This window comes from Anabrus simplex, chromosome 3, assembly GCF_040414725.1.
Source record: "Anabrus simplex isolate iqAnaSimp1 chromosome 3, ASM4041472v1, whole genome shotgun sequence".
Lineage (NCBI taxonomy): Eukaryota > Metazoa > Arthropoda > Insecta > Orthoptera > Tettigoniidae > Anabrus > Anabrus simplex.
The window spans coordinates 470,290,578-470,312,315 of NC_090267.1; the positions used below are offsets into that span (position 1 = coordinate 470,290,578).

Consider the following 21,738-nt stretch of genomic DNA (forward strand, 5'->3'; position numbering starts at 1 on the left):
TCGTACCACTTTTCAAATTTCGTGGGAGAGCCTGTAATGGAACCCATGCCTCTGGGTGTGGCAGCTAATCACACAGACCACGATGCAACAGAATTCGGCCTTAAATATGTGAATAATGGGAACAAATTACAGTACATTGCAGTACTGTCATGGATAACTTTTACTGTGGTAGTACTAGTACTAATGCATCCATCTTAATTATAAATTTTTAGCTCTTTTTTTTATTACCTCATTGCAGTTTCGACTTGGACCCCACGATAAGATACACATTTTGGTCGCTTGCGTTTGGGGGTGTCGCCAATGAACTTATGTTGCACACCTTCTTCCAGAGCATGACTCAACGCTACCTCAGTCTTCCTAATATGCGATCAGTGAAACAGTGAGTATTTCACATAAATTATATATATTAACAACCAACAACTTAACTCTATTTTTTCCTCCCATTCATTTCTTATCTCCCTCCACCTTACCATCGTTACTTTCTCCTAGAATCATTTAGAATTTAGTCATCTAAAAATCACGGAAAGTAACCCTGTGCATTCATCTTGACCTTTCTTTCCTTGACTTCCAATAGTTCTTCAGACTTTCATCTTGATATTTCCTCCTCTTTGTGTCCAGATTTTATTACCTTTCGTCTATCCCTTCTCATTAACAGGTTTGAAGTTTTGTTCAATCTCCTGACAGTCTGTTATTCCAGTCTGTGTTTAAGCTTTTCTCACTCCTTGGATCTGCTGGTTGCCTTTTCTGCTCTTGTAAACATAAACAGGATTGTCGGAAGCACTATTTGAACATTACAGCGTTGGTCATACTGAAATGTTACTTGAAATAAAAGAATACGTCGAAAACTCGCGCCATTGTCATTTCATCAGCTGCCGAAATCAGCCAATCACATAATTTCGCGCGTGAATTCAAATGGGCTGTAAGATGCGGTGTTGCTAAATCTTTACTTAATTCGTTCAGGCTTGAGAGTTATGCTGAGAAATGTGCATCAAACACTAACCCGCCGTGGGGTTTAGCCAGTGCCACCGTAGAGTGCGTCCTGTGGGTCGAGCCTATCAACAGTGATGTTTTTCTTAAAGTCCCTCCCCTGGAGAGTTATTTATTCTAAAGGCGCTCTCAAGCTGGTCTTAAGCCAACTGCAGGTCTAGCAAAACCGCCTCGCAAAGCCCATATGAAATCGCCTACAAAGCAAATTGATTAGCTGATAAAATGGCAACGTCGCGAGATATCTATTTACTTTTTTCTAATTATCTATCAGTATGGCCAACACTCTAACGATCACATACCCGGTTCACATTGTTTCCGACCATCCTGTATATTATAAATACAAACCTTTAGGTTTCATGGGTAGTGATACACGGTTGAATGTTTACTTTGTAATTTATTTATTTATTTAGAACTTATATTCTTAGGAACATTACGGTCAAAACTGGGAAACAATAATCGTCTGTCCACGTGTAGAATTTCACAACTGAATTTGGTTCTGAGTTACGGAGAAGATGCACTTGAATACGCATATATGGGAATTTTTCTTATTAGTTTTGCTTCAAAGCTGAGGGGTCGTAACTAAGAAATTCAGCCCTCTAACTCGTGCACCATACTCCGCCATTCTTCTCTATCCAATGATTTCAGTGTGGATAATCGGAGAGAGCTCAACATTCACCATATCCTTGAACTTTGCTTTCAACAATGTAATTTCGATGATTAAATTCTCGGCACTTACTATGTTCAAATTAAGGCATAGAATAATTAATTATAAATCCTTCATTTATGCTAGTTTTTATACAAATCTATTTACTTGTCGCTTTAATTGTTATCGTACCGGGTGAGTTGGCCGTGTGCTTAGGGGCGCGCAGCTGTGAGCTCGCATCCTGGATGTACACTGTTCAATTTTCCTGTGTGTTCGAATCCCACCGTCGGCATCCCCGAAGATGGTTTTTCCATGGTTTCCCATTTTCACACCAGGCAAATGCTGGGGCTGTACCTTAAATAAGGCCACGGCCGCTTCCTCCCCATTTCTATCGTTGCCATAAGAACTATCTGTGACGGTGCGACTTAAAGCAAATAACAAACATTTTTTATCGCATTTAGCGTGAGTCAAGCCAGAAAATGGTGTTTATTTTCATCCATAAATTCCTTCTGAGCGAATTCATCCTGAAGAATGTTGGAGCTTGAACTGTTTTAATTTTGACTAGCATAAAACTACAGAATCAAGTAACGATCATGGTAATATAGGTCAATCAATAAATATTTAAAAAAAGCGTAGGGTACTACACGGTTATGCCAAGTTCTGGCTGTAACGTACTCAGAAAATGGAACTTTCAGCCTGGATATACACTGTTCTGTTTTCTGTTTAAGCTCTTTGAACCACAGTCTGCCAATATGTCCACTGTCAGCTTCAGTATGTAACAGCGTAACGTCCTGGTCACTGTACACTCAGTCTCTGTCATGTTCTAACCCTACACGAGGATGTGGTGACATCATGCTGCGAACTTAAATTTAAAGTTTTTCGGTCTTTCAAAAATACTAATTAGAACACATTTAATACTATAACGTACCAGTAAAAGAACGTACACTATTAAACAAGCATGCATTTACCTGGCATTCACTCCTTAATACACAAACACATTATAACATGAAGAAGAAGCATACCCCTCTTCTCTCCACGGAACAGAGTTTATTCCCCATAGAATTTTCCACTCACACCTCTGCTTAGCTACAAATACTGGGCAAGGAGACGCCCGCAGTCCCGAAGCAGTTGTTGAAGGTGACGGACAATTCATTGGCAGCTTAGGTAAGTACAGAAATATTTTTTTCACTTGGATATTTGTCGCACCGACACACATAGGTGTTCGAAGGTAAAGCTCTAGCATTTACCTGGTGTAAAAGTGGGAAACCACGATATACGGTCTTCACAGCTGCGTGACCCTAATTGCAAAGCCAGTTTCCTCGTTCCCGACTTGCCCTACTTTTGTAATACTAGTTACCTTCTTGATGAGTTCTCTTGAAGAAATAGGCTTTTTAATAAGGATTGTATTACTCAAATTGAATGGGTGACACGCACAGACAAACTTCCTGTTCTTTATAATATCGGTGTAGATGGTAAACTCGTATATCATTTCAGAGCTGCGTGGATCTCTAACATCTGCGGAAGAATTCTTTGTAATCTTGTCGCCGTGTACGTTGGTTTGTTGATGTACGCAACCTTCTACGATTGTGATCCAATTACAACTAAGGTAAGAAAAACTTCAGTTCATTTCCAAACTATCTTCAGTGTATATATTTGAAATAAGAGTTTTGTCTGTACATTGCACAATATTTAAAAATTATTTTATTTCTGTATTGTTCGCGTCCACAGTAACAAGGAAATAGACTTTTCATTTGCCGCAATGTCTGTCTGTCCTTCTGTCTATCCGTCTGTTCGTCCGTCTGTCCGTCCGTATGAATTTATGTACGCGCATGACGAGAAAACGGCTGAAGGTAATTTAATGAAAATCGGTATGATTAGTCTGGGAATAAGGAACTACAGTCTACGCTATAAATAATTTCATAATATGCTCTAATATCACGGAGTCGGAAGAAAACTAACTGTGAAGGCCTACAATATATAGAGCGTTCCAACCTTAAATTGCAGTACAGCAGTAATGGGATAATTCCGTCTCTTTCCTGCTCCCATGTTTTGCGGGTAGCGCTGTCCTACAATAATGCAGCGGGTTTGCCAAACATCCGTGAATCAGTATGTTATCGGTTAAAATGGGTGAATTTCGTGTTATTTACAGAATTTCAAGGCGCATTTGATGCCGCTAACAAACAAAATGCAAAAAAACAATTTAGTGTGCAAATGCTAATATAATGGAAAGTTTCGCCAAATGCAAAATCTTCATTGCATAGAACTTATCATGCCATAACTCCTATTATATATTCATTCTTTTCCTAATTTTTTCACTGCTGGTAAAGAAACATTTGAGCTCAATGTAGATAAGTTTATTTTTAAATTTAAATGATAACAAAATGCAGTATATGCTATATTTTCAGTCATGTTCAGGGAATTTCATGTGTAGGCACGAAAAAGTCAGTCGCTGGCCAGCGTCTTTCCAATTGAATTTGCATGCGGGGGGGGGGGGGTCAAAGCAAGGCAAATGGTCTTCAGATATGGAAGTTATTTTTAAAACAATCCCGAAGTTTCTATCTTGCTTAGTTATTAATTTGTGACAGGAAGAATATCTCCTTGAATTCTGGTTTCGCGCGTGACTCGGCTGGCTGGCTGGCTGGCTGAAGTACCGGTAGTGATCTCCCAAACATGCGCTTTTAACATTTCCAGACAGTCTTATGCAGTGCAGTGCTCATTTCGTCAGTAGTATGTATAATAGTGATTAAATACCTATCAGTGACATATGTACAATTCTTGAGGGAAAGTGTATTTCGTTTGTGTGGTTCGTGAGTTCGTGCTCGTGCGTGGGGATCTAATTTCGAAGAAAATGTGCAGAAGGATCATGACGTGGTTAAAGCAAAGCAAACACTCTTCGAATATAGAAGTTATTTTAAAATCGTACCTCAAGTCCCTATCTCGTTATCTTTTAATTTATGACAGGGAGAACGTCTCGTTTGTTTACGTTTCACGAGTGACTCGGCTGGCTGAGCTTTTAAATATACTGGCGGCCGTGTGCAGTGGTGTTAATTTAATCAGTATTATAAGATTGATTAAATAAATATCAGTGATGTATATATATAATATTTAATGGCGTGTGGCCTCCGAAGAGGCCGAGTGCATGTCTTTCCAGTGTTGACGTCGCATAGGCGACCTGCGCGTCTATAAGAATGGGGCCCCTACCTGTGATGAATTTTTAATGCTGAAGACGGCACACACACACCCAGTCCCCGAGCCATTGGAATTAACCAATGAAGGTTAAAATCCCCGACCCGGCCGGGAATCGAACCCGGGGTCCTCTGGACCAAAGGCTAGTACGCTAACCATTTAGCCATGGAGCCGGACAAGATCAGTGATAAATGTATAGTTCTTGAGGACAAGTGGATTGTGTTTGTGTAGTCTGTGTAGTTGTCAGTTCGTGCTCGTATATATAGTTCTTAGTTCGAAGAAAAAGTGCAGAAGAATGTATAATGGATCGTCAAATTAAAGAGAAATCTTTCGTAGGTAAACTCAGGGGAATAGAACGCAATATTATAATGAGTGTCCTGAATTATTTTTTAAAGACTATGAATAGGAGCAGCGCAATCAGTGAAACAGCTAAAGCTACAGGTTGTTCCGAAAGAACAATCTATGCTATAAGGAAGGAACACACACATGGTCCCTTGCGAACTCTCGAAAAAAAAGGAGAAGGACGACAGAAAAATGAAATATGATGAAATTGTTAGAAGTAGATGCGTCGGGTGGTTCACTCTATTTTATCTGCTAACATACCACCGACATTGAACGTGATTTTGAGTCGCGTAAATGGAGAAGATTCTTTGCCACGATTTTCCAAAACTACGTTGTATCGCTTCTTACATGATATAGGCTTCCGTTATTTAAGACGGGGTAATAAAGCAGCTTACACTGAATCCGATGAAATTATTAATTGGAGGCACAGATATCTCAGAGAGATAAAACGTTTGAGGGCACAAAATAAAGCTCTAATTTACACAGATGAATCGTGGGTAAATATTGGGCAGACAGTGACAAAGGAATGGAAGGATACGACAGTGAAAAGTGCACGGCAGGCCGCTTTTGAAGATTTGAGTTCGGGACTTAGGCCACCGAAAAGCCGAGGACCGTGATTTGCCTTAGTCCACGCGAGTAATGAACATGGTTTTGTTCCAAATGCTGAACTAAAATTTTTATGCCATGAAAACATTAGACAAATGGGCAAATTACGTGAACGAAGTAAAGAAAAATGAAAGAGTTTTGTGGAAAGCACACGAATTACAGGACAATGTCGACGATGAAAAGTTTTTAATACGACTTCCTTCATCGTCCCGATCATTCTCAAGTTCATCTCCCGAACCCATTTCATCCAAAGCGGGAACATCAGGCTTTGCAGAAATGTTAGAAGGTGTACGTCCAATGTCTGAGAGCAACGCCAGTGATTAAGGTATGTTGTATTTATTTTACCATCCTACAAATATTAATTTATGAATGAATGAACTTAAAATTACAAAATTACAAACGAAAAATGTGGAACTGTGACGCCCTGTTTGAGTCACACTCGAGCGTGATCTTCACGAGTCGATTTCGCAACAGCGCGCTCCATCTACGTTGTACTGCAATTTAAGGTTGGAACGCTCTATAGAAAGTTCAAAAAATTGATCAACAGAAACGTTACATTGACCATTGTTTATTGTGATGTGATTTGTGTCTTCTGCTTCCACTCATCACCGATAGATACCGAGTATAACAGCCTGCCTGAATATTGGCGGGAAGTAGCTGGGGAGTTAGATCTCTCCCTTCTTTAGCGTGCCATTCCTCTGGTTCATACAATTTATCATACTACTGGTAAGTAACACATTGGTTCATCATAGCATACCAGCTATTCAATCCATACTCTGAGGCACTGATTAGAATGAGCAGAGTGCAATTTAACGGAATAATGGCTGAGGATTGTTCAGGGTTGTTTGCAGCATGGTTATTCCAGCTCTGGAACTTTCGACTGTAGATCGGCAGCGTATTGCTGTTCATTAAAAGTGAGAAAATGTGCGGTTTTTCATTAGATCGAGTAGTTTGTCTGATAACATTGCTTTTAATCGCTAACATTTTACTGACGTTTTATAATGTCCTATGTTGACTTCAGGTGGTGAAAACACAAAAAACAGTTTTCTGAGAATTCCGTTGCGAAGCACGGGTACATCAGCTAGTTCTACAATATTGGAAAAGTTGAGAATTTTCTCGTGACAAAGTCTTACACCTCAGGCCTTCCTGCACAGAACGTTGAAGTTAAAAAAATTGTAACTGCGTAATAATAAGTAACAATGAATAGGCCTTCGTGCAATATAAGTAAGTCACTCGCTACAAAACTCTGTCATTAAGATTGTCGTCTGAGAACACCAATATGCATGGAATGTTTTCCGGTTTGCATATATTGTGCTGAAAACCATGCATAGGGAAGCGATTCACTGTACGACGAAGTTCATACGGTTGTCATCATAGCAGTACTGGTGCAAAATTCACTCCATATCTGTTCCTTCTTCTCCTTGAGTTCTTGTATCTTAGATGGTAGAATTAAGCCTGATACATAGCACCGATCTTCTAAGAAAAATGTCTCTCTGGCATCTTCTAAGAGAAAGGTCTCTCTGGCGACCTCATATATAAGTCGTGAAGGTGAATATCGTGAGATGCATCAGGTTTTTAACATAAACATGACTTATGCCCGGGGGTCATCCGAATATTTGTGTAACATGACGCGACAAAATTTATGACGGAAGTGTAACCAAAGCAACCGTGCAGGCAGTGATGAAAGTTATGGATGGATGGTCAGAGAATGTTACCTAGCAACCGTGCAGGCTATATCTTATGGCTGATGGTCAACAACCGTTGATCGAAGGCCATGACAGGGAGACATATCGTCGTTGCCGGGACAATACCTCCTATGTGATAATTTTTTGGAGATATACTGACCCGCAGCACATATATTATGAAGAGCGAAAACGCCTTGGCAACATTCACACAATATTGCACCCTAGATGATAGAACCTTACCGGTCAAAGTTCTAAGCTAAAATATTTCACATAGGAGGTTTTGTCACGGCAACGACGATATATTTTATCAAAGAGTCATCGTCTCATCATATTACTCTAGATACCTGGACATTTGTTGCGTGTTGTTCCACAGGCCCTGAGTTAGATTCCCCCTTTCGATTCGCTCCATCCTCCACGTGTCGACTCCAAATTTCATACAAATGTCTCTCGAAAACGATTCGTTAGATGCAAATAAATGAATCGTTGTGAATTTGAGTTTCATTTATTGATAACTTTACGATCATTTAATTTCCCCAAAGGGAAGATTGACACCATTTATTTCTATCATTCATATGATCATTTTGGTTGATGTTGAACTCTTGTGCCATTAACACTTCATCATCTGCAATTGCAAGACTGCTATAATAGTACTAATAATGATAATATTAATAACAATAATAATACACTTTTCTTATGGCCTCCGAGAAGGCCTAGTGCAGGTCTTTGATTTGAGCCCATAGGCGTAAGCAGTAGAAGAAGGTATAATAAAAAAGCTGTTGTAGAAGATGGTATCTTAAAAATGGAGAGAGCTTACGGAGAGACTAGAAACATTTACAACAAGAAATGCATCTGATGGAATGCCAAAATAAGGCATTAAAACACTGTAGTAAAAACCGAATGCCTGTATGCCAGCGAATGCCTCTCGATGAATTACAAATTTGGGAAGCTAGAGATCCTAGAAATAATAATAATACGGAAAATCATGGGTCAAATCCAGACTGAATCAGGCTGGAAACTTCAGAACAACAACGAAGTCGACAAAAATGTTGAGAAAAAATTCAGAGACCATGAAGAAAGAGAAGGTTATCAATTCTCGGACATTTGTACAGAATGGACAAAGCCAGACAAACCAAAAAGTTATTCGACTACCTGAGGAACAACAAGACAACGACGGCATAGATTAAGGAAGTTAGTAAAGATCTAGAGAAGTCCAACATCCAGGAAGTTCAGATGTTAGACAGGAAAGCATCTCGGGGCATAATTCAAAAATTGGAAGGTCTTCAAGTTGAAAAAAAATGCAAATACGGAACGAACCTGGACGGATGAACAGAAGAAACAGCATGGCGGCCATATCATTTTTTTTTGCTGGTTGCTTTACGTCGCACCGACACAGATAGGTCTTATGGCGACGATGGGACAGGGAAGGGCTGGGAGTGGGAAGGAAACGACCGTGGCATTAATTTTAGGTACAGCCCCAGCATTTGCCTGGTGTGAAAATGGGAAACCACGTAAAACCATCTTCAGGGCTGCCGACAGTGGGGTTCGAACCCACTATCTCCCGAATACTGGATACTGGCCGCACTTAAGCGACTGCAGCTATGGAGCTCGGTGGCGGCCATATCAAGGAATACTGGACGAAGAGGAAACTTCAGACAAAGAAAAATGGAATTGTAGCCTAATCTTCGGTGGCCGTTCGCACATAAAAAAGAAATAATAATAACTTTCCGTGCTATTAGCGTCGCGTTCCCTTCCTTGCGTCGCCGAACACCTTCGATCTGAAAGTGCGACGTTGAACTACTAGCAAAAATATATATGTAGCCCTTCGTAACAGCCAGAAGTATTACCAGATGCTGAGTATTGAGATGTAGTCACTCATGAGATCTTTGTCGTTGACAACAGGTCGTTTTAATCCAGGAACGTTTTTCGTAGTAGAGCTATGTGTGTTCTAAAACAATGGGTGCTACGTCAGCATTTTCCCACGGTTTTGGTGGGAAGTTTGAATGTTTGCATTTTTGGTGCGGTTATTGACACCTAGTCAATGACGTCGGGCTAATGACGTCATTATGATGTCAAGTCTTACGTACGTGAGCAGGCCTACCTCACGTAGTAAGGTTTTGATGTCATAATTACGTCTTAACCTAACTTGTAACCACGGACACTAACCTAACCTTATTGGGTTAAGTTAGAGACACAGGTTTTGGTTTTCGAGTGGGTAGAGAGTGTCTTTCTCCTCCCTCCGTGGGGGACACCTCCCAGCCCCTTCCAAAATACGGGATGAGTGAGTGAGAGATTGTTCACTCACTCTCTCTCTCTCTCCCTCCTTAAAGATCCACCTCTTTGGTGGTCTTCTACCAAAATATTGCCCGGTTTAGAAGCCGTTAGTCAAAGAAATACACTAATGGTTAGAATACGTGAACATTTTAATCAAATTACCCGTGAATTTTAATAATGTTGATATTGCAATGCTAATTTGCGAACTTCTGTTTCACATTGGTTGAGACATAGCTGATTTGTGAAGTTTTTTATGGTTATTATTAAGGTGTCGTTACTAAATATTCCCCATATTTATATTCCCAAAACTGTACGTCACCCCATTGTAAGTTTTCTCTTATGAATAGAGTATCTCCTGTTACCGCAGTCTTATTGCACTGTTGCTATTAATAAAGGCACTTATCATCATTTTAAAAAATATGGTTATACACGAATCGCTTTGTTTATTTTCTTTGTTATTTTCTATTTAACTTAACTTAATTGTTAAAATTTTATGTTGTTTTTAAATGTTGTATATGCAGTGTTTAAATAAATAAATAAAAATGTTCATACACCCTGCATTGTATGATTATCTCTGTTTCCTTCTGTTTTATCATGATGGATGTGATTATTTCAGGTTGCTAAAGGCAGGGATCAAATCGTACCTTTATTTGTGATGAAAACCCTCGGGCAGTATCCTGGTCTGCCGGGTATTTTCGTAGCAGGAGTCTTCAGCGCAGCCCTCAGGTAGGTACAGCATTCAAGAGCATATATCTACCTAGTTGTAATTTTGCTGCGTTTTGTAAATTTTGCAATTTACATAGGATATTCACCACATTTCATGATTTCATTTACGTTTCCAAAATCGAGATTATTCTGAAATTTTTAACATTTTGGTGTCATAGTTTCAGATTTATAACTCATTTTATTAACATAATTTAAATAATTTCAAAATACCCCTTGTGTACCATTTTTTGAGGGTTTTCTTACATTTTGCTTTATGTCACACCGACGCAGATAGGTCTTATTGCGACGACGGGAAAGGAAATATCTAGGAGTGGCAGGGAAGCAGCCTGGCTTTAATTAAGATACAGCCCCAAAATTTGTCACGAGTGAAAATGCGAAACCACGGAAAACCCTCTTGAAGCTGGCCTACAGTGGGATTCTAACCCACTATCTCCTAATACAAGCTGATAGCTACGTAACGCAAACCATGCAGTCACTTGCTCACTTTTGAGTTTTGAATTTGAAACCTTAGGTGGTTCCTAGGCGGATGTGTATTATTTCGGGAGTTATTATTTAAACAACTACATTATTGATGTTATTAAAATACCTTTTTTCTCACCATTTTGTATTATTTTTAGTCATTCTAAAATGTTCATATTTAATTTTGACTCAAGACATCTGTCAGATATCATTATTTTTCAAAGCGGATTGCTCCAAGGCATGAAGCTGTCAATGTCACCAGCAAGCAACGTTCACAAGAATTACCCGGTGTTCGATAAATATAGAAGTCTATCGACAAGATATGTAATACAGATGAGTCTGTCAATTACACGGCAGAGATTTTGTATAACTTGGGAGTCATCTGAAATACGTTCGATCATCTTGGAGCAGACGATTGTGTTACCAATTATCCTTCTGCAAAGGAACACCACACTCAGTCAGTAAACGGTTGCCGAATATTACTGAAGCAACAATCACGACTGGACATGCCGCGAGCGAAGAAGTATTCATTCTTCGGATTCAAAACATCCCTTCAGATATACCTTTCGATTTGGACGTCTGTAGTTCCTTGTTTCGCTGTGTGCATCAACAAGGCACAAGGACAATCGCTTAAAGATTCAGGACTCGAATTTCGGAAATGTTGCTTCTACCATTGCCAACTGTACGTGATTTGTTGAAGAGTTGGAAAGGAAAACACACTGTGAAATTGAGTACCATATGGAGGACGCTTAATATAGCATATCCGAAAACCCCATAAGGAATGATTTTTAATATAACAAATGATCTTTTAAATTTTTTTAATTATCATTTGTATCATCAATCAACCGGATATCTTTAGGATTGAAAATAACAATATTATTAAAAATAAAATAATGTATTCCGTGCAATTTAATACAGATGACTGTGTATGTTAATAAATATATTTTCATTTTGTTTGTAAATGAATTACTTAAAAACATGTGAGGTTGAGTTAATAAACGCAAGCGTAGCCGCGGGTACGTGCTAGTTTGACACAAAATTGTTCTATGGTAAACCGAAAAGTTAGAGCTGGCAAACCTCAAATTTAACAGACCAATATTTTACTAATATGTTTCTGCTGGTGAGGTATAGTGTTTACAGTGCACTAGGTCTCCTGGTAAGAACTAGAACATTTACCGATCTGTATCAATCTAATGTCCGGCTTTGACAGTATCAAAGTGACTGAGCAATGCTAAAAATTCAGTCTGTCCCTAATTTGAATAATGTGAAAACGTTGCTCGTGGTGTAGGTTGCTGGGTGTATTTCAGTGGCTTAACAGAGTGATATGCGCTAGCAACATCTGGCTCGTTGAGGAAAGCAACAGGGAACTCTCTCACTCCTCATTTTCCTAGTACACTCCTTCAGTGAGTCCTATGCCATTTATCGCAGGCGATGACGTAGCTCTTGAGGATACAAGCAGATTATGATATGAGTGGTCAACATACACATACATGCATTCATTCATTTAGATAGCCAATATTACATCAAGAATGTAAGGATGATCCATAACTGACCTTCCTCCTCGCAATCTGCAATATTAGGTTGTCTACCAGATTGCTCTTACCTGAAAAGAAAAAAATATATATTATTAGATTTTTATTATTAGATTATTATTCATATTGAACAGATAAATATTTTTTCCAAGGTTCATTACGTCGCACTGACACAGATAGGTCTTATGGCGATGATGGGATAGGAAAATGCTAGGAGGGGGAAGGATGCCGCCGTGGCCCTAATTAAGATACAGACAGAGCATTTGCCTGGTTCTAAAGTGGGAAATGACGGAAAACCATCTTCAGAGATGCCGACAGTGAGGTTCAAACCCACTATCTCCGGATTTCGAGCTTACAGCTCTGCGCTCATAACCGCAAGGCCAACCCAGGAGATAAAATAACATGGCAGTTTCTTATACATAAATGTGGATAGATTTTGATCTATAACATCTGAATTGCATGAAAAAATCTGGGTTTCACTACATTTTAACAGAAATATTGTCAACTTGTAATTTTGCCACATGAAAGCATTGTTCGTGTCTTTCACTAAAACAAGCATCAAACGTAGTTGATTGTACTATAACACCAAGTGTTTTCTAACGAGGTACGCCTACGACTGCAGTAATGATATTTCTCTTCAAATATATAATTAATTTAAAGAAGAAACGACATACAGTACTGCACAGGATACTGGACGAGAATTATAATTTAATAACATCGGATTAGATCTTTTCATTTTTCTTCATGAAGATGTGATAATTGTCATTTAGCGTTTTATAAGATGATCGGTCAAGCTTAAGATGAAACAATGGGCATATCAGCCTCTACTTCCCACATTCTGATTTTATCCATGACAAAACCTTCCAATGCCGAAACTGTGACATTTCGAAGCAAATAAAGTTGCAATGACGGCTAAGTCTCACCTTAAAATAAATATCTTATACAAGTGATTGTTCAACAAATATTTATTCCAATATTCTTCAAGAAATACTAATTCCAATGGTAACATAACATTAAATGCATATCTAGACCAGGGAAAACCGACCTCGACAGCCGCAGTAGCTTAGGTGGGGCCAGTATGCAGTATCTACTGTCAGCAGACCTGAAGATGGTTTTCCGTGGTTTCCCATTTTCACACCAGGTAAATGCTGGGGCTGTGGATTGAATAAGGCCAGGGTAGCTTCCGTCCAACTCCCTAGTCTTTCTTATGCCATCGTGGCTATAAGACCTATCTGTGACGGTGCGACGTATATCAACTTGCCAGAAAAAAGACCAGGAAATTGTCCCCAATCTAAACATGTTAAACAAAATAACTTTGTCGCGTATTTGCAGAAATGTTACAAGTAACTTATTTTATAATCTAGTGCATGGCCATTAATAAAACATAATAATTTTTTATTTAGCATGTAGATTTATAATCTATTTTATAGAAAGATATTCGCTATGCTGTAAAATGCATATGACTTATATAAGTGTGCTTTTAGCACAGTCTCTTCGGCACTGAATGCAATGTCTGCAGTGGTATTGGAAGATTTCTGCAAGACACTTATCAAGAAACCTTTGACGGAGAGACAGAAAATCATTATAATGAAGAGTGTGGTGATTATATTCGGCGTATTTGCAGGATCTCTTGCGATCTTCATGGACAGGCTTGGTACAGTACTTCAGGTGACTCAATATTATTCTAATAAATTAATATATTTCATATATTCCTTGTTAATATTATAATATTTGCATAATACCGAATTCCAAAGAGCACAGTCTTAGAGGCACTCATTTCCACACAAGTGTCCGCAAGTATGAATGTAAAGGGCACTTGGTCAGGTGTCGTGAATGTAGGGATACTGAATCAAATTGCTGAGAGGAGTACAATTTGGCTGGACATGTTGACGTGACTAACATAGTGCACATAATTCCGGAACATGAGTGGTCTGCTCTTCCTGCATAGACAGTGATTGTTCAATGGATTATTCACGAGCACGTGGATGTTTCAATACAATACACTGTGCAAAATCATGAATGGCATTGTAGAAGGCTCAAAGAAAGACTATGTGATTATTGTCCTTACAATTCGTCATTATGAAAAATTTTGATATGTATGCTACTAATAGGCTATACGTGTATTTGGTCAAGTCGAACCAAAAATGGCTAATCGGATACAGGAGGGTCCCAACCCTCAGATTTTGTCTTTCATGGTCGATGACCTACCAATTTAGCTACTTTGGCGACCTGTGTATTCTACAGCTGTGCTCCTACTTTTATAGCTAGTATCTTGGAGAAGCCAGTAGAAATGACTGTGCAACAATAATTCATTTGGTAGACATCGGCCACATACAATTGGAAAATTGTGGGTTGGAGTCCCAGCGCTATCGTGTTGGTCCTTCTTGCTCTGCATTTACCAACAATTTTGCGCGTACTACATGTTCTCGATAGTATGTAATAAATTGATTGCCTACTTGAATAAACCTCATTTTTCCAGATGACCCTGACCATTGGAACGATCATCGACGGTCCATCACTTGGAATGTTCGTTATGGGATTATTCCTGCCGTGGGTTAAGATACAGGTAATTAACTGTATTAATTTACGAGTTATACTAAAATATAATTGATTACATATCATTATGTTCTGAAATTTACCTAGGTGCGAAATAATTTATGGTAGTACAGAATAAGAAGAAGATATTTAAGGGATATTGTACCCTAGAAATTTTGGGTGGTACCGGTACGAAGCGGGACCCAAAAATAAGCGGACACCTTTTTCTGAACATAGAAAATGTATTTATTTCGAATTGCAAACGTTAGCACTATTGAACTATTATCCACTAGCTTTCATACATTAATTCAAACATTTTTACCACTTCGTGAAACACATTAATTATGGGAAAGTCACAGGAACAACATACCACATAAAACTATTTCTTACATGCAATCTTGTATGAATGACGTATGCCACTAATGTTAAGTCTGCTAATTTTCCTGAGCCATTTTATAGAGAACTACTTAATGCAACTTAATAAAACTTTTGCAGGTTACTTATACATTCTCCATACAATTACTCCTCTAGTTTGATTAAAGTATATATCGTTATAGCCGGGACAAAACTCCCCATGTGATAATATTTTTGGAGATATACTGACCCGCAGCACATATATTATTGAGAGCGAGAATGTCTTGATAATATTCACACAATATTGCACCTTAGATGACAGAAACGTACCGGCCAAATTTCTAAGCTAAAATATTTCACATAGGAAATTTTTTCCCGGCAGCGACGATATTCTAGGAGTTGAAGTAGACATTTGTATCTGTTGTATTTGATTTTACAAATTTGTTGTTAATTTTTGACGAATTTCGTGCAAATATTGAGGATACATATATCATTCTAGAAGTGTAGTACCATAGGGGTATTATAAATAAACTGTGGAAAACTCAAGAGTCCATCTTTAATATTTCCTGAAAAAATGGGTTATTTGTTTGAAAAAGTAAATTGGAAAAACGAATATATTGGTTCAATCTAGTCAATACCTATAAATTTATATACAATTCCGAATTATAAAAACATCGTATGAGAACAACAGGGAATGTTTAGGTTCAATAAGCCCATCTTCAGCTGTTAATAATAACTTAATATATTAAAAGTTACGGAACATGAATAAAATTTACATTCATCTTATAAATAAAGTTGTTCATGTCTGTTTGTCTGTTTGTTTGTTCCACCATCACGTCGAAACGGCTGGATAGATCTCAACCAAACTTCATATTTAGAGCATACTCATCCCGGGAAAGGTTTTGATATGCATATCATTTTAAAATCTTTGAAAAGACGGGGGTTTTATAGGAAAACCACAACGGTTTTATACTATTATAGGCAAAATATCGAATTTGTCGTATAAGGACGAGACAAAGCTCAATTTAATCCTCTTGACGCAAAGAACAAAACTCGATAAGTCCTACGGGCCCGAAAACCATGTCTTAAGGCCCTTAAACCAACCACACTACCCCTGCTCTAGAAATGAACTACCGTAACCATGGCAACGTCAGATCCAGGATTCTAGAGCAGTGAGATTATGTATGTACGTTTGGGCATAGCTGCTAACCAAAATTGGTACACATAAGACTTAATATCTCGAAAAAATATACTGTTGTGTAAGGCACTCATAGGACTCCTTTGGGCGGGGATGGAAAGGGGGTGAAGTACGAGTATAAAAATCGTACTATATATAGAAATGGAAGTGTGTGTGTAAATGACTCATCTCCTCCTAAACCACTGGAGCAATTTCAACCAAACTTGGTACACGTATTACTTACTATCGGGAGACGATCACTGTGGGGGTAAGCCATCCCACCGCCCTTAAGGGAGAGGGTCCGGGGGGGGGATAGTTTCAATAATAATCGAGAATAGTGTCGAATTCATAGTTTTCGGGGTCGCTGAGTTGAAAAGTAATACTCTAGAATTTTTTTAATTCCAGTCCCCTTTTAGGTGGGGAGCAAATGGGGGGGGGGTGAGATATAGAATTAATTGAAAACAGTTTCGAATCCACAGATTTCAGGGTCTCTGAGATTAATAGTATTACTCCGGATTTTTTGCAAGTCCAAGTGGGGAGCGGAGGGGGTGAGATATAAAATTAATCGAAAAACTACATATAAAAATATTATCTTCTTCTTCTTGCTATATATAAATTGTTGTATGCGTGTGCGTGGGTGTGTGGGTGTGGGTGTGTAAATGACACATCTCCTCCTAAACCACTGGAGCAATTTCACCAAACTTGGTACACTTATCAATTAGTATCAGGAGACAAACCGCGTGAGGGTAAGACATCCCTAGCACCCTTATGGGCAGGGGGCGAGGGGGGTGATATAAAACTAATCTAGAATATTATCGAATCCACAGTTATCGTGTTTGATGAAATAATTAGTGACACTCCGAATTTTTTAAAATTCATGTTCAGCCCACTTTGGGGTGTGGGTGAGGGGGAGTGAGATATAAAAGTAATCAAAAACAGTGTCGAATCTACAGTTTTCTGGGTCACTGAGATGAATGGTGACAATCCAGATTTTATACCTCTTAGTGGTGGAGGGCGGGAGGGGGACAGTCTCATTGACAGTTGAAATCCTGTACATCGTATCTATAGTGCGACGGCTAAATACATATAGTTATCACTTATTAATTTTTGACAGGATCAAATACTTCCCACTCGATTCGAGCTTCCATAAGGACGAAGTTTTACTCGAAAATTAAATAATCTAAAACTTGAAATCAAACACATCAAAATAATTTTAAAACTACATAATAGATCATAATAAATCAATCTGCAAGTCAAAAAGGAATTCTATAAAAATTCACATCACACATAACTAACTGGTAATGCAAATATTAAAGGTAAACCATCTATATATATATAAAAATGAATGTTTGTATGTTTGTAAATGACACATCTCCTCCTAAACCACCGGAGCAATTTCAATCAAATTTTGAACACTTATTATTTGCTATCCGGAGACGAGCACTGTGGGGGTAAGCCAGCTCTAGCTTCCTTAGGAGTAGGGGTTAGGGGTGTCAGGTAAAAAATAATCGGAAATAGTGACGAATCCATAGTTTTTGGGATCGCTGAGGTGAATAGTGACACTCCCGATTTTCTAAAAGTCAAATTTCTGCTCCCATTTGGGTGGGGGGCGAGGGGGGACTGATGATGGAAGTATGTGTGTAAATGATACATCTCCTCCTAAGCCACTGGGGCAATTTCAGTCAAATTTTGAACACATATTATTTGCTATCTGAAGACGAGCACTGTGGGGGTAAGCCACCACTAGCCCCCTTAGGGGTAGGGGGTTAGGGGGTTCAGGTAAAAACGTAATCGAACATAGTGTCGAATCCGTAGTTTTTCGGATCGCTGAGGTGAACAGTGACCTCCGGATTTTTTAAAAAGTCAAATTTCTGCTCCCAACTAGGTGGGGGGCAAGGGGGAAGTGATGTATAAAATTAAACGAAAATAGTGCCGAATCCATACTTTTCGGGGTCGCTGAGATGAATAGTGACACTCCGGGTTTTTTAAAGTCCAGGTTCAGCCCCCTTTAGGGGGGTGAGGGGGGAGTGATATATAAATATAAACGAAAATGGATGGATGTATGTATGCATGTGTGTAAATGACACATCTCCTCCTAAACCACCGGAGCAATTTCAATCAAATTTTTAACACTTATTATTTGCTATCCGGAGACGAGCACTGCGGGCGTAAGCCACCTCTAGCCCCCTTAGGAGTGGGGGGTTAGGGGGTTCAGGTAAAATAGTAATCGAAAATAGTGTCGAATCCTTAGTTTTTGGGGTCGCTGTGGTGAATAGTGACACTTCCGATTTTTTAAAAGTCAAACTTCTGTTCCCATTTGTGTGGGGGACGAGGGGGGACTGATAATGGATGGATGTGTGTAAATGACACATCTCTTCCTAAACCACTGGAGCAATTTCAATCAAATTTTGAACACACATTATTTGCTATCTGAAGACGAGCAGTGTGGGGGTAAGCCACCACTAGCCCCCTTAAGGGTGGAGGGTTAGGGGGTTCAGATAAAAACATAATAGAAAATAGTGTCAAATCCATAGTTTTTGGGGTCGCTGAGGTGAATAGTGGCATTCCCGATTTTTTAAAAGTCAAATTTTTGCTCTCATTTGGGTGGAGGGCGAGGGGGGCTGATGATGGATGTGTGCGTTCAAATGACGCACTTCCTCCTAAACCACTGGAGGAATTTCAATCAAATTTTTAAACTTCTTCTTTGCCATCTGGAGACGAGCACTGTGGGAGTAAGCCACTTCTAGCCCACTTAGGGGCGGGGGTTAGGGGTGTCAGGTAAAAAAATTATCGAAAATAGTGTCGAATCCATAGTTTTGGGGGTCGCTGAGGTGAATAGTGGCATTCCCGATTTTTTAAAAGTCAAATTTTTGCTCCCATTTGGGTGGAGGGCGAGGGGGGCTGATGATGGTTGTGTGCGTTCAAATGACGCACTTCCTCCTAAACCACTGGAGCAATTTCAATCAAATTTTGAAACTACTTCTTTGCTATCTGGAGACGAGCACTGTGGGAGTAAGCCACTTCTAGCCCACTTAGGGGTGGGGGTTAGGGGTGTCAGGTAAAAGAATAATCGAAAATAGTGTTGAATCCATAGTTTTGGGGGTCGCTGAGGTGAATAGTGGCACTCTGGATTTTTTAAAATCAAATTTCTGCTCGCATTTGGGTGGGGGGGCAAGGAGGGACTGATTTATAAAATAAAACGAAAATAGTGTCGAATACATAGTTTACGGGGTCGTCGAGGTGATTTATACACTCCGGATTTTTAGTATCAGGACACAACCCACGTGGGGATAAGACACCCCAGGAAACCTTGGGGGCGGGGGGCAAGGGTGTCAGATATACAAATTAACGAAATTAGTGTCGAATCCATACTTTTCGGGGTCTCTGGGATGAATAGTCACACTCCGGATTTTTTTTTTAGTCCAAGTTCTGTCCCCTTCGTGGTAGGGAGCGATGGGAGAGTGATATATGAAAATAATCGAAAAGAGTGTCGAATCCATAGTTGTCAGGGTCGCTGAGATGAATAGTGAGATTCCGGATATTTTATAAGTTCATCCCCCTTTGAGGTGGGTGGCGAGAGGGGAGCGATATATAAAATTAATAGAAAATAATGTCGAATACATAGTTTTCGGGATCGCCGAGGTGAATTATACGCTTCGGATTTTTGGTATCAGGAGACAAACCACGTGGGGGTAGGACATCCCCTGAACACTTAGGTGCGGGGGGGGGGCGAGGGGCTGAGATATAAAAATCATCGAAAGTAGTGTCAAATCCATACTTTTCGGGGTCGCTGAGATGAAAATGGCACTCCGGAATTTTTTAAAGTTCAGCCCCTTTCGTGGGGGGTGGCAATTGGAGAGTGAGATATAAAAATAAACGAAAATAATGTTGAATCCATAATTGTCGGGGTCACTGAGATGAATGGTGAGACCCAGAATAATTTGCAAGTCCAAGTTCATCGCCCTTTCTGGTGGGGGTTGAGGGGGATTCAGATTTTAAATTAATCGAAAATAGTGTCGAAGCCATAGTTTTCGGGGTCGCCTAGATGAATAGTAACATTCCCAATTTTTTAAAAGGCAATGTTTAACCCCCTGGGGACGAGGAGTGAGATATAGTAATAATCGAATATGCTGCCTAATCCATAGTTTTCCGGGTTGCTGAAATGAATAGTAACATTCCGGATTTTTTAAGTCCAGCTTCAGCCCCCTTTGGCATTGAGGGTGAGAAAGGGTAAAAAATATATGTTCAAGAATGCCCAAGTTAATAGACGTGTGTATGTTCCAGCATGACTTTCAAGTATGACTTACTACCTGGAAAGCATATTGTGGGAGTAAGACGCCCCTAGAACCACTTCGGAAGCGGGTGAAATATATAATCCATATTAATAAATAGAAGTCAGTTTGGCGCGATCTATATATACTGTACTATACATATATAAATTAAGGCATAAAAATGAAAACAGACGTGAATTAATGAGACCATTCTAGGCATCCTAGAAACTTAAGACTTGGTACCAGACAACCTGATGACTTCAGGATCCCTAGAAAAATCTAAAATTATCAACATTCTCTGAGAGGGACACGTTGGGAGTTTCAAATCTGCATAAGAACACAGTCAGTGATATTTAACCAGAAGGATAACCTATAGGTTTCATGGGCTTAAAAGTTTCCTGAAAGTCCTAATTTTTTACCCTTTCCCCACATCAAGATGGCAGCACAATCACCCAGACGAGTTAGAAAATAGAAATTAGCAAAATTATAGCTTTTTGCCAGTAACCGATGGAAAATTTACGAGATGTTTAAAAAAATTATTTTTTACCCTCAAAAATATCGAAATATGGAGGCAATTTTAATGACGGTGCAGACCTTACTTTCGAGGTATTTGGTGGCTAAACGGTAAGTCGTATCACAAAACGGATGGCACAATCTCAGTTCAATTTGGAGTGATCTACAACTTTGGTCCAATGACTTTTTGTCGTATCTCTATTCCTTATGATAAACTTGGCTCTATTTCTGGATTTACCTAAAAACTGCAATTTGTACACGTATAATTGATGGTTTGAGTCACTTATAGGAAAGATGGGATCATCAAATTGTACACGAACATTGGCCCACCCAGCCAAATTCTATGTTTGAAGCTATCGCATAAGTATCTGAAAAGTAACTCACTGTGTGAAAACCTTTCACAAATTTCACCCTATTCAACGTTTCTAAAATAATCTTGCCTTTAAATAGA

General features: G+C 39.2%; 1 protein-coding gene across 1 annotated transcript in view; it reads left to right on the plus strand.

The window, feature by feature from the left end:
- The first annotated feature begins 301 nt into the window (after positions 1-301).
- LOC136866866 (sodium-coupled monocarboxylate transporter 1) overlaps positions 302-21,738 on the plus strand; it is a 39,993-nt gene continuing 18,556 nt past the window's right edge. The window contains exons 1-5 of the mRNA XM_068227095.1: positions 302-379; positions 3,125-3,236; positions 10,337-10,446; positions 13,922-14,105; positions 14,917-15,003. Coding sequence (XP_068083196.1) covers positions 309-379; positions 3,125-3,236; positions 10,337-10,446; positions 13,922-14,105; positions 14,917-15,003 — 564 coding nt within the window. The 5' untranslated portion in view covers positions 302-308. The remainder of the gene's footprint in view (positions 380-3,124; positions 3,237-10,336; positions 10,447-13,921; positions 14,106-14,916; positions 15,004-21,738) is intronic.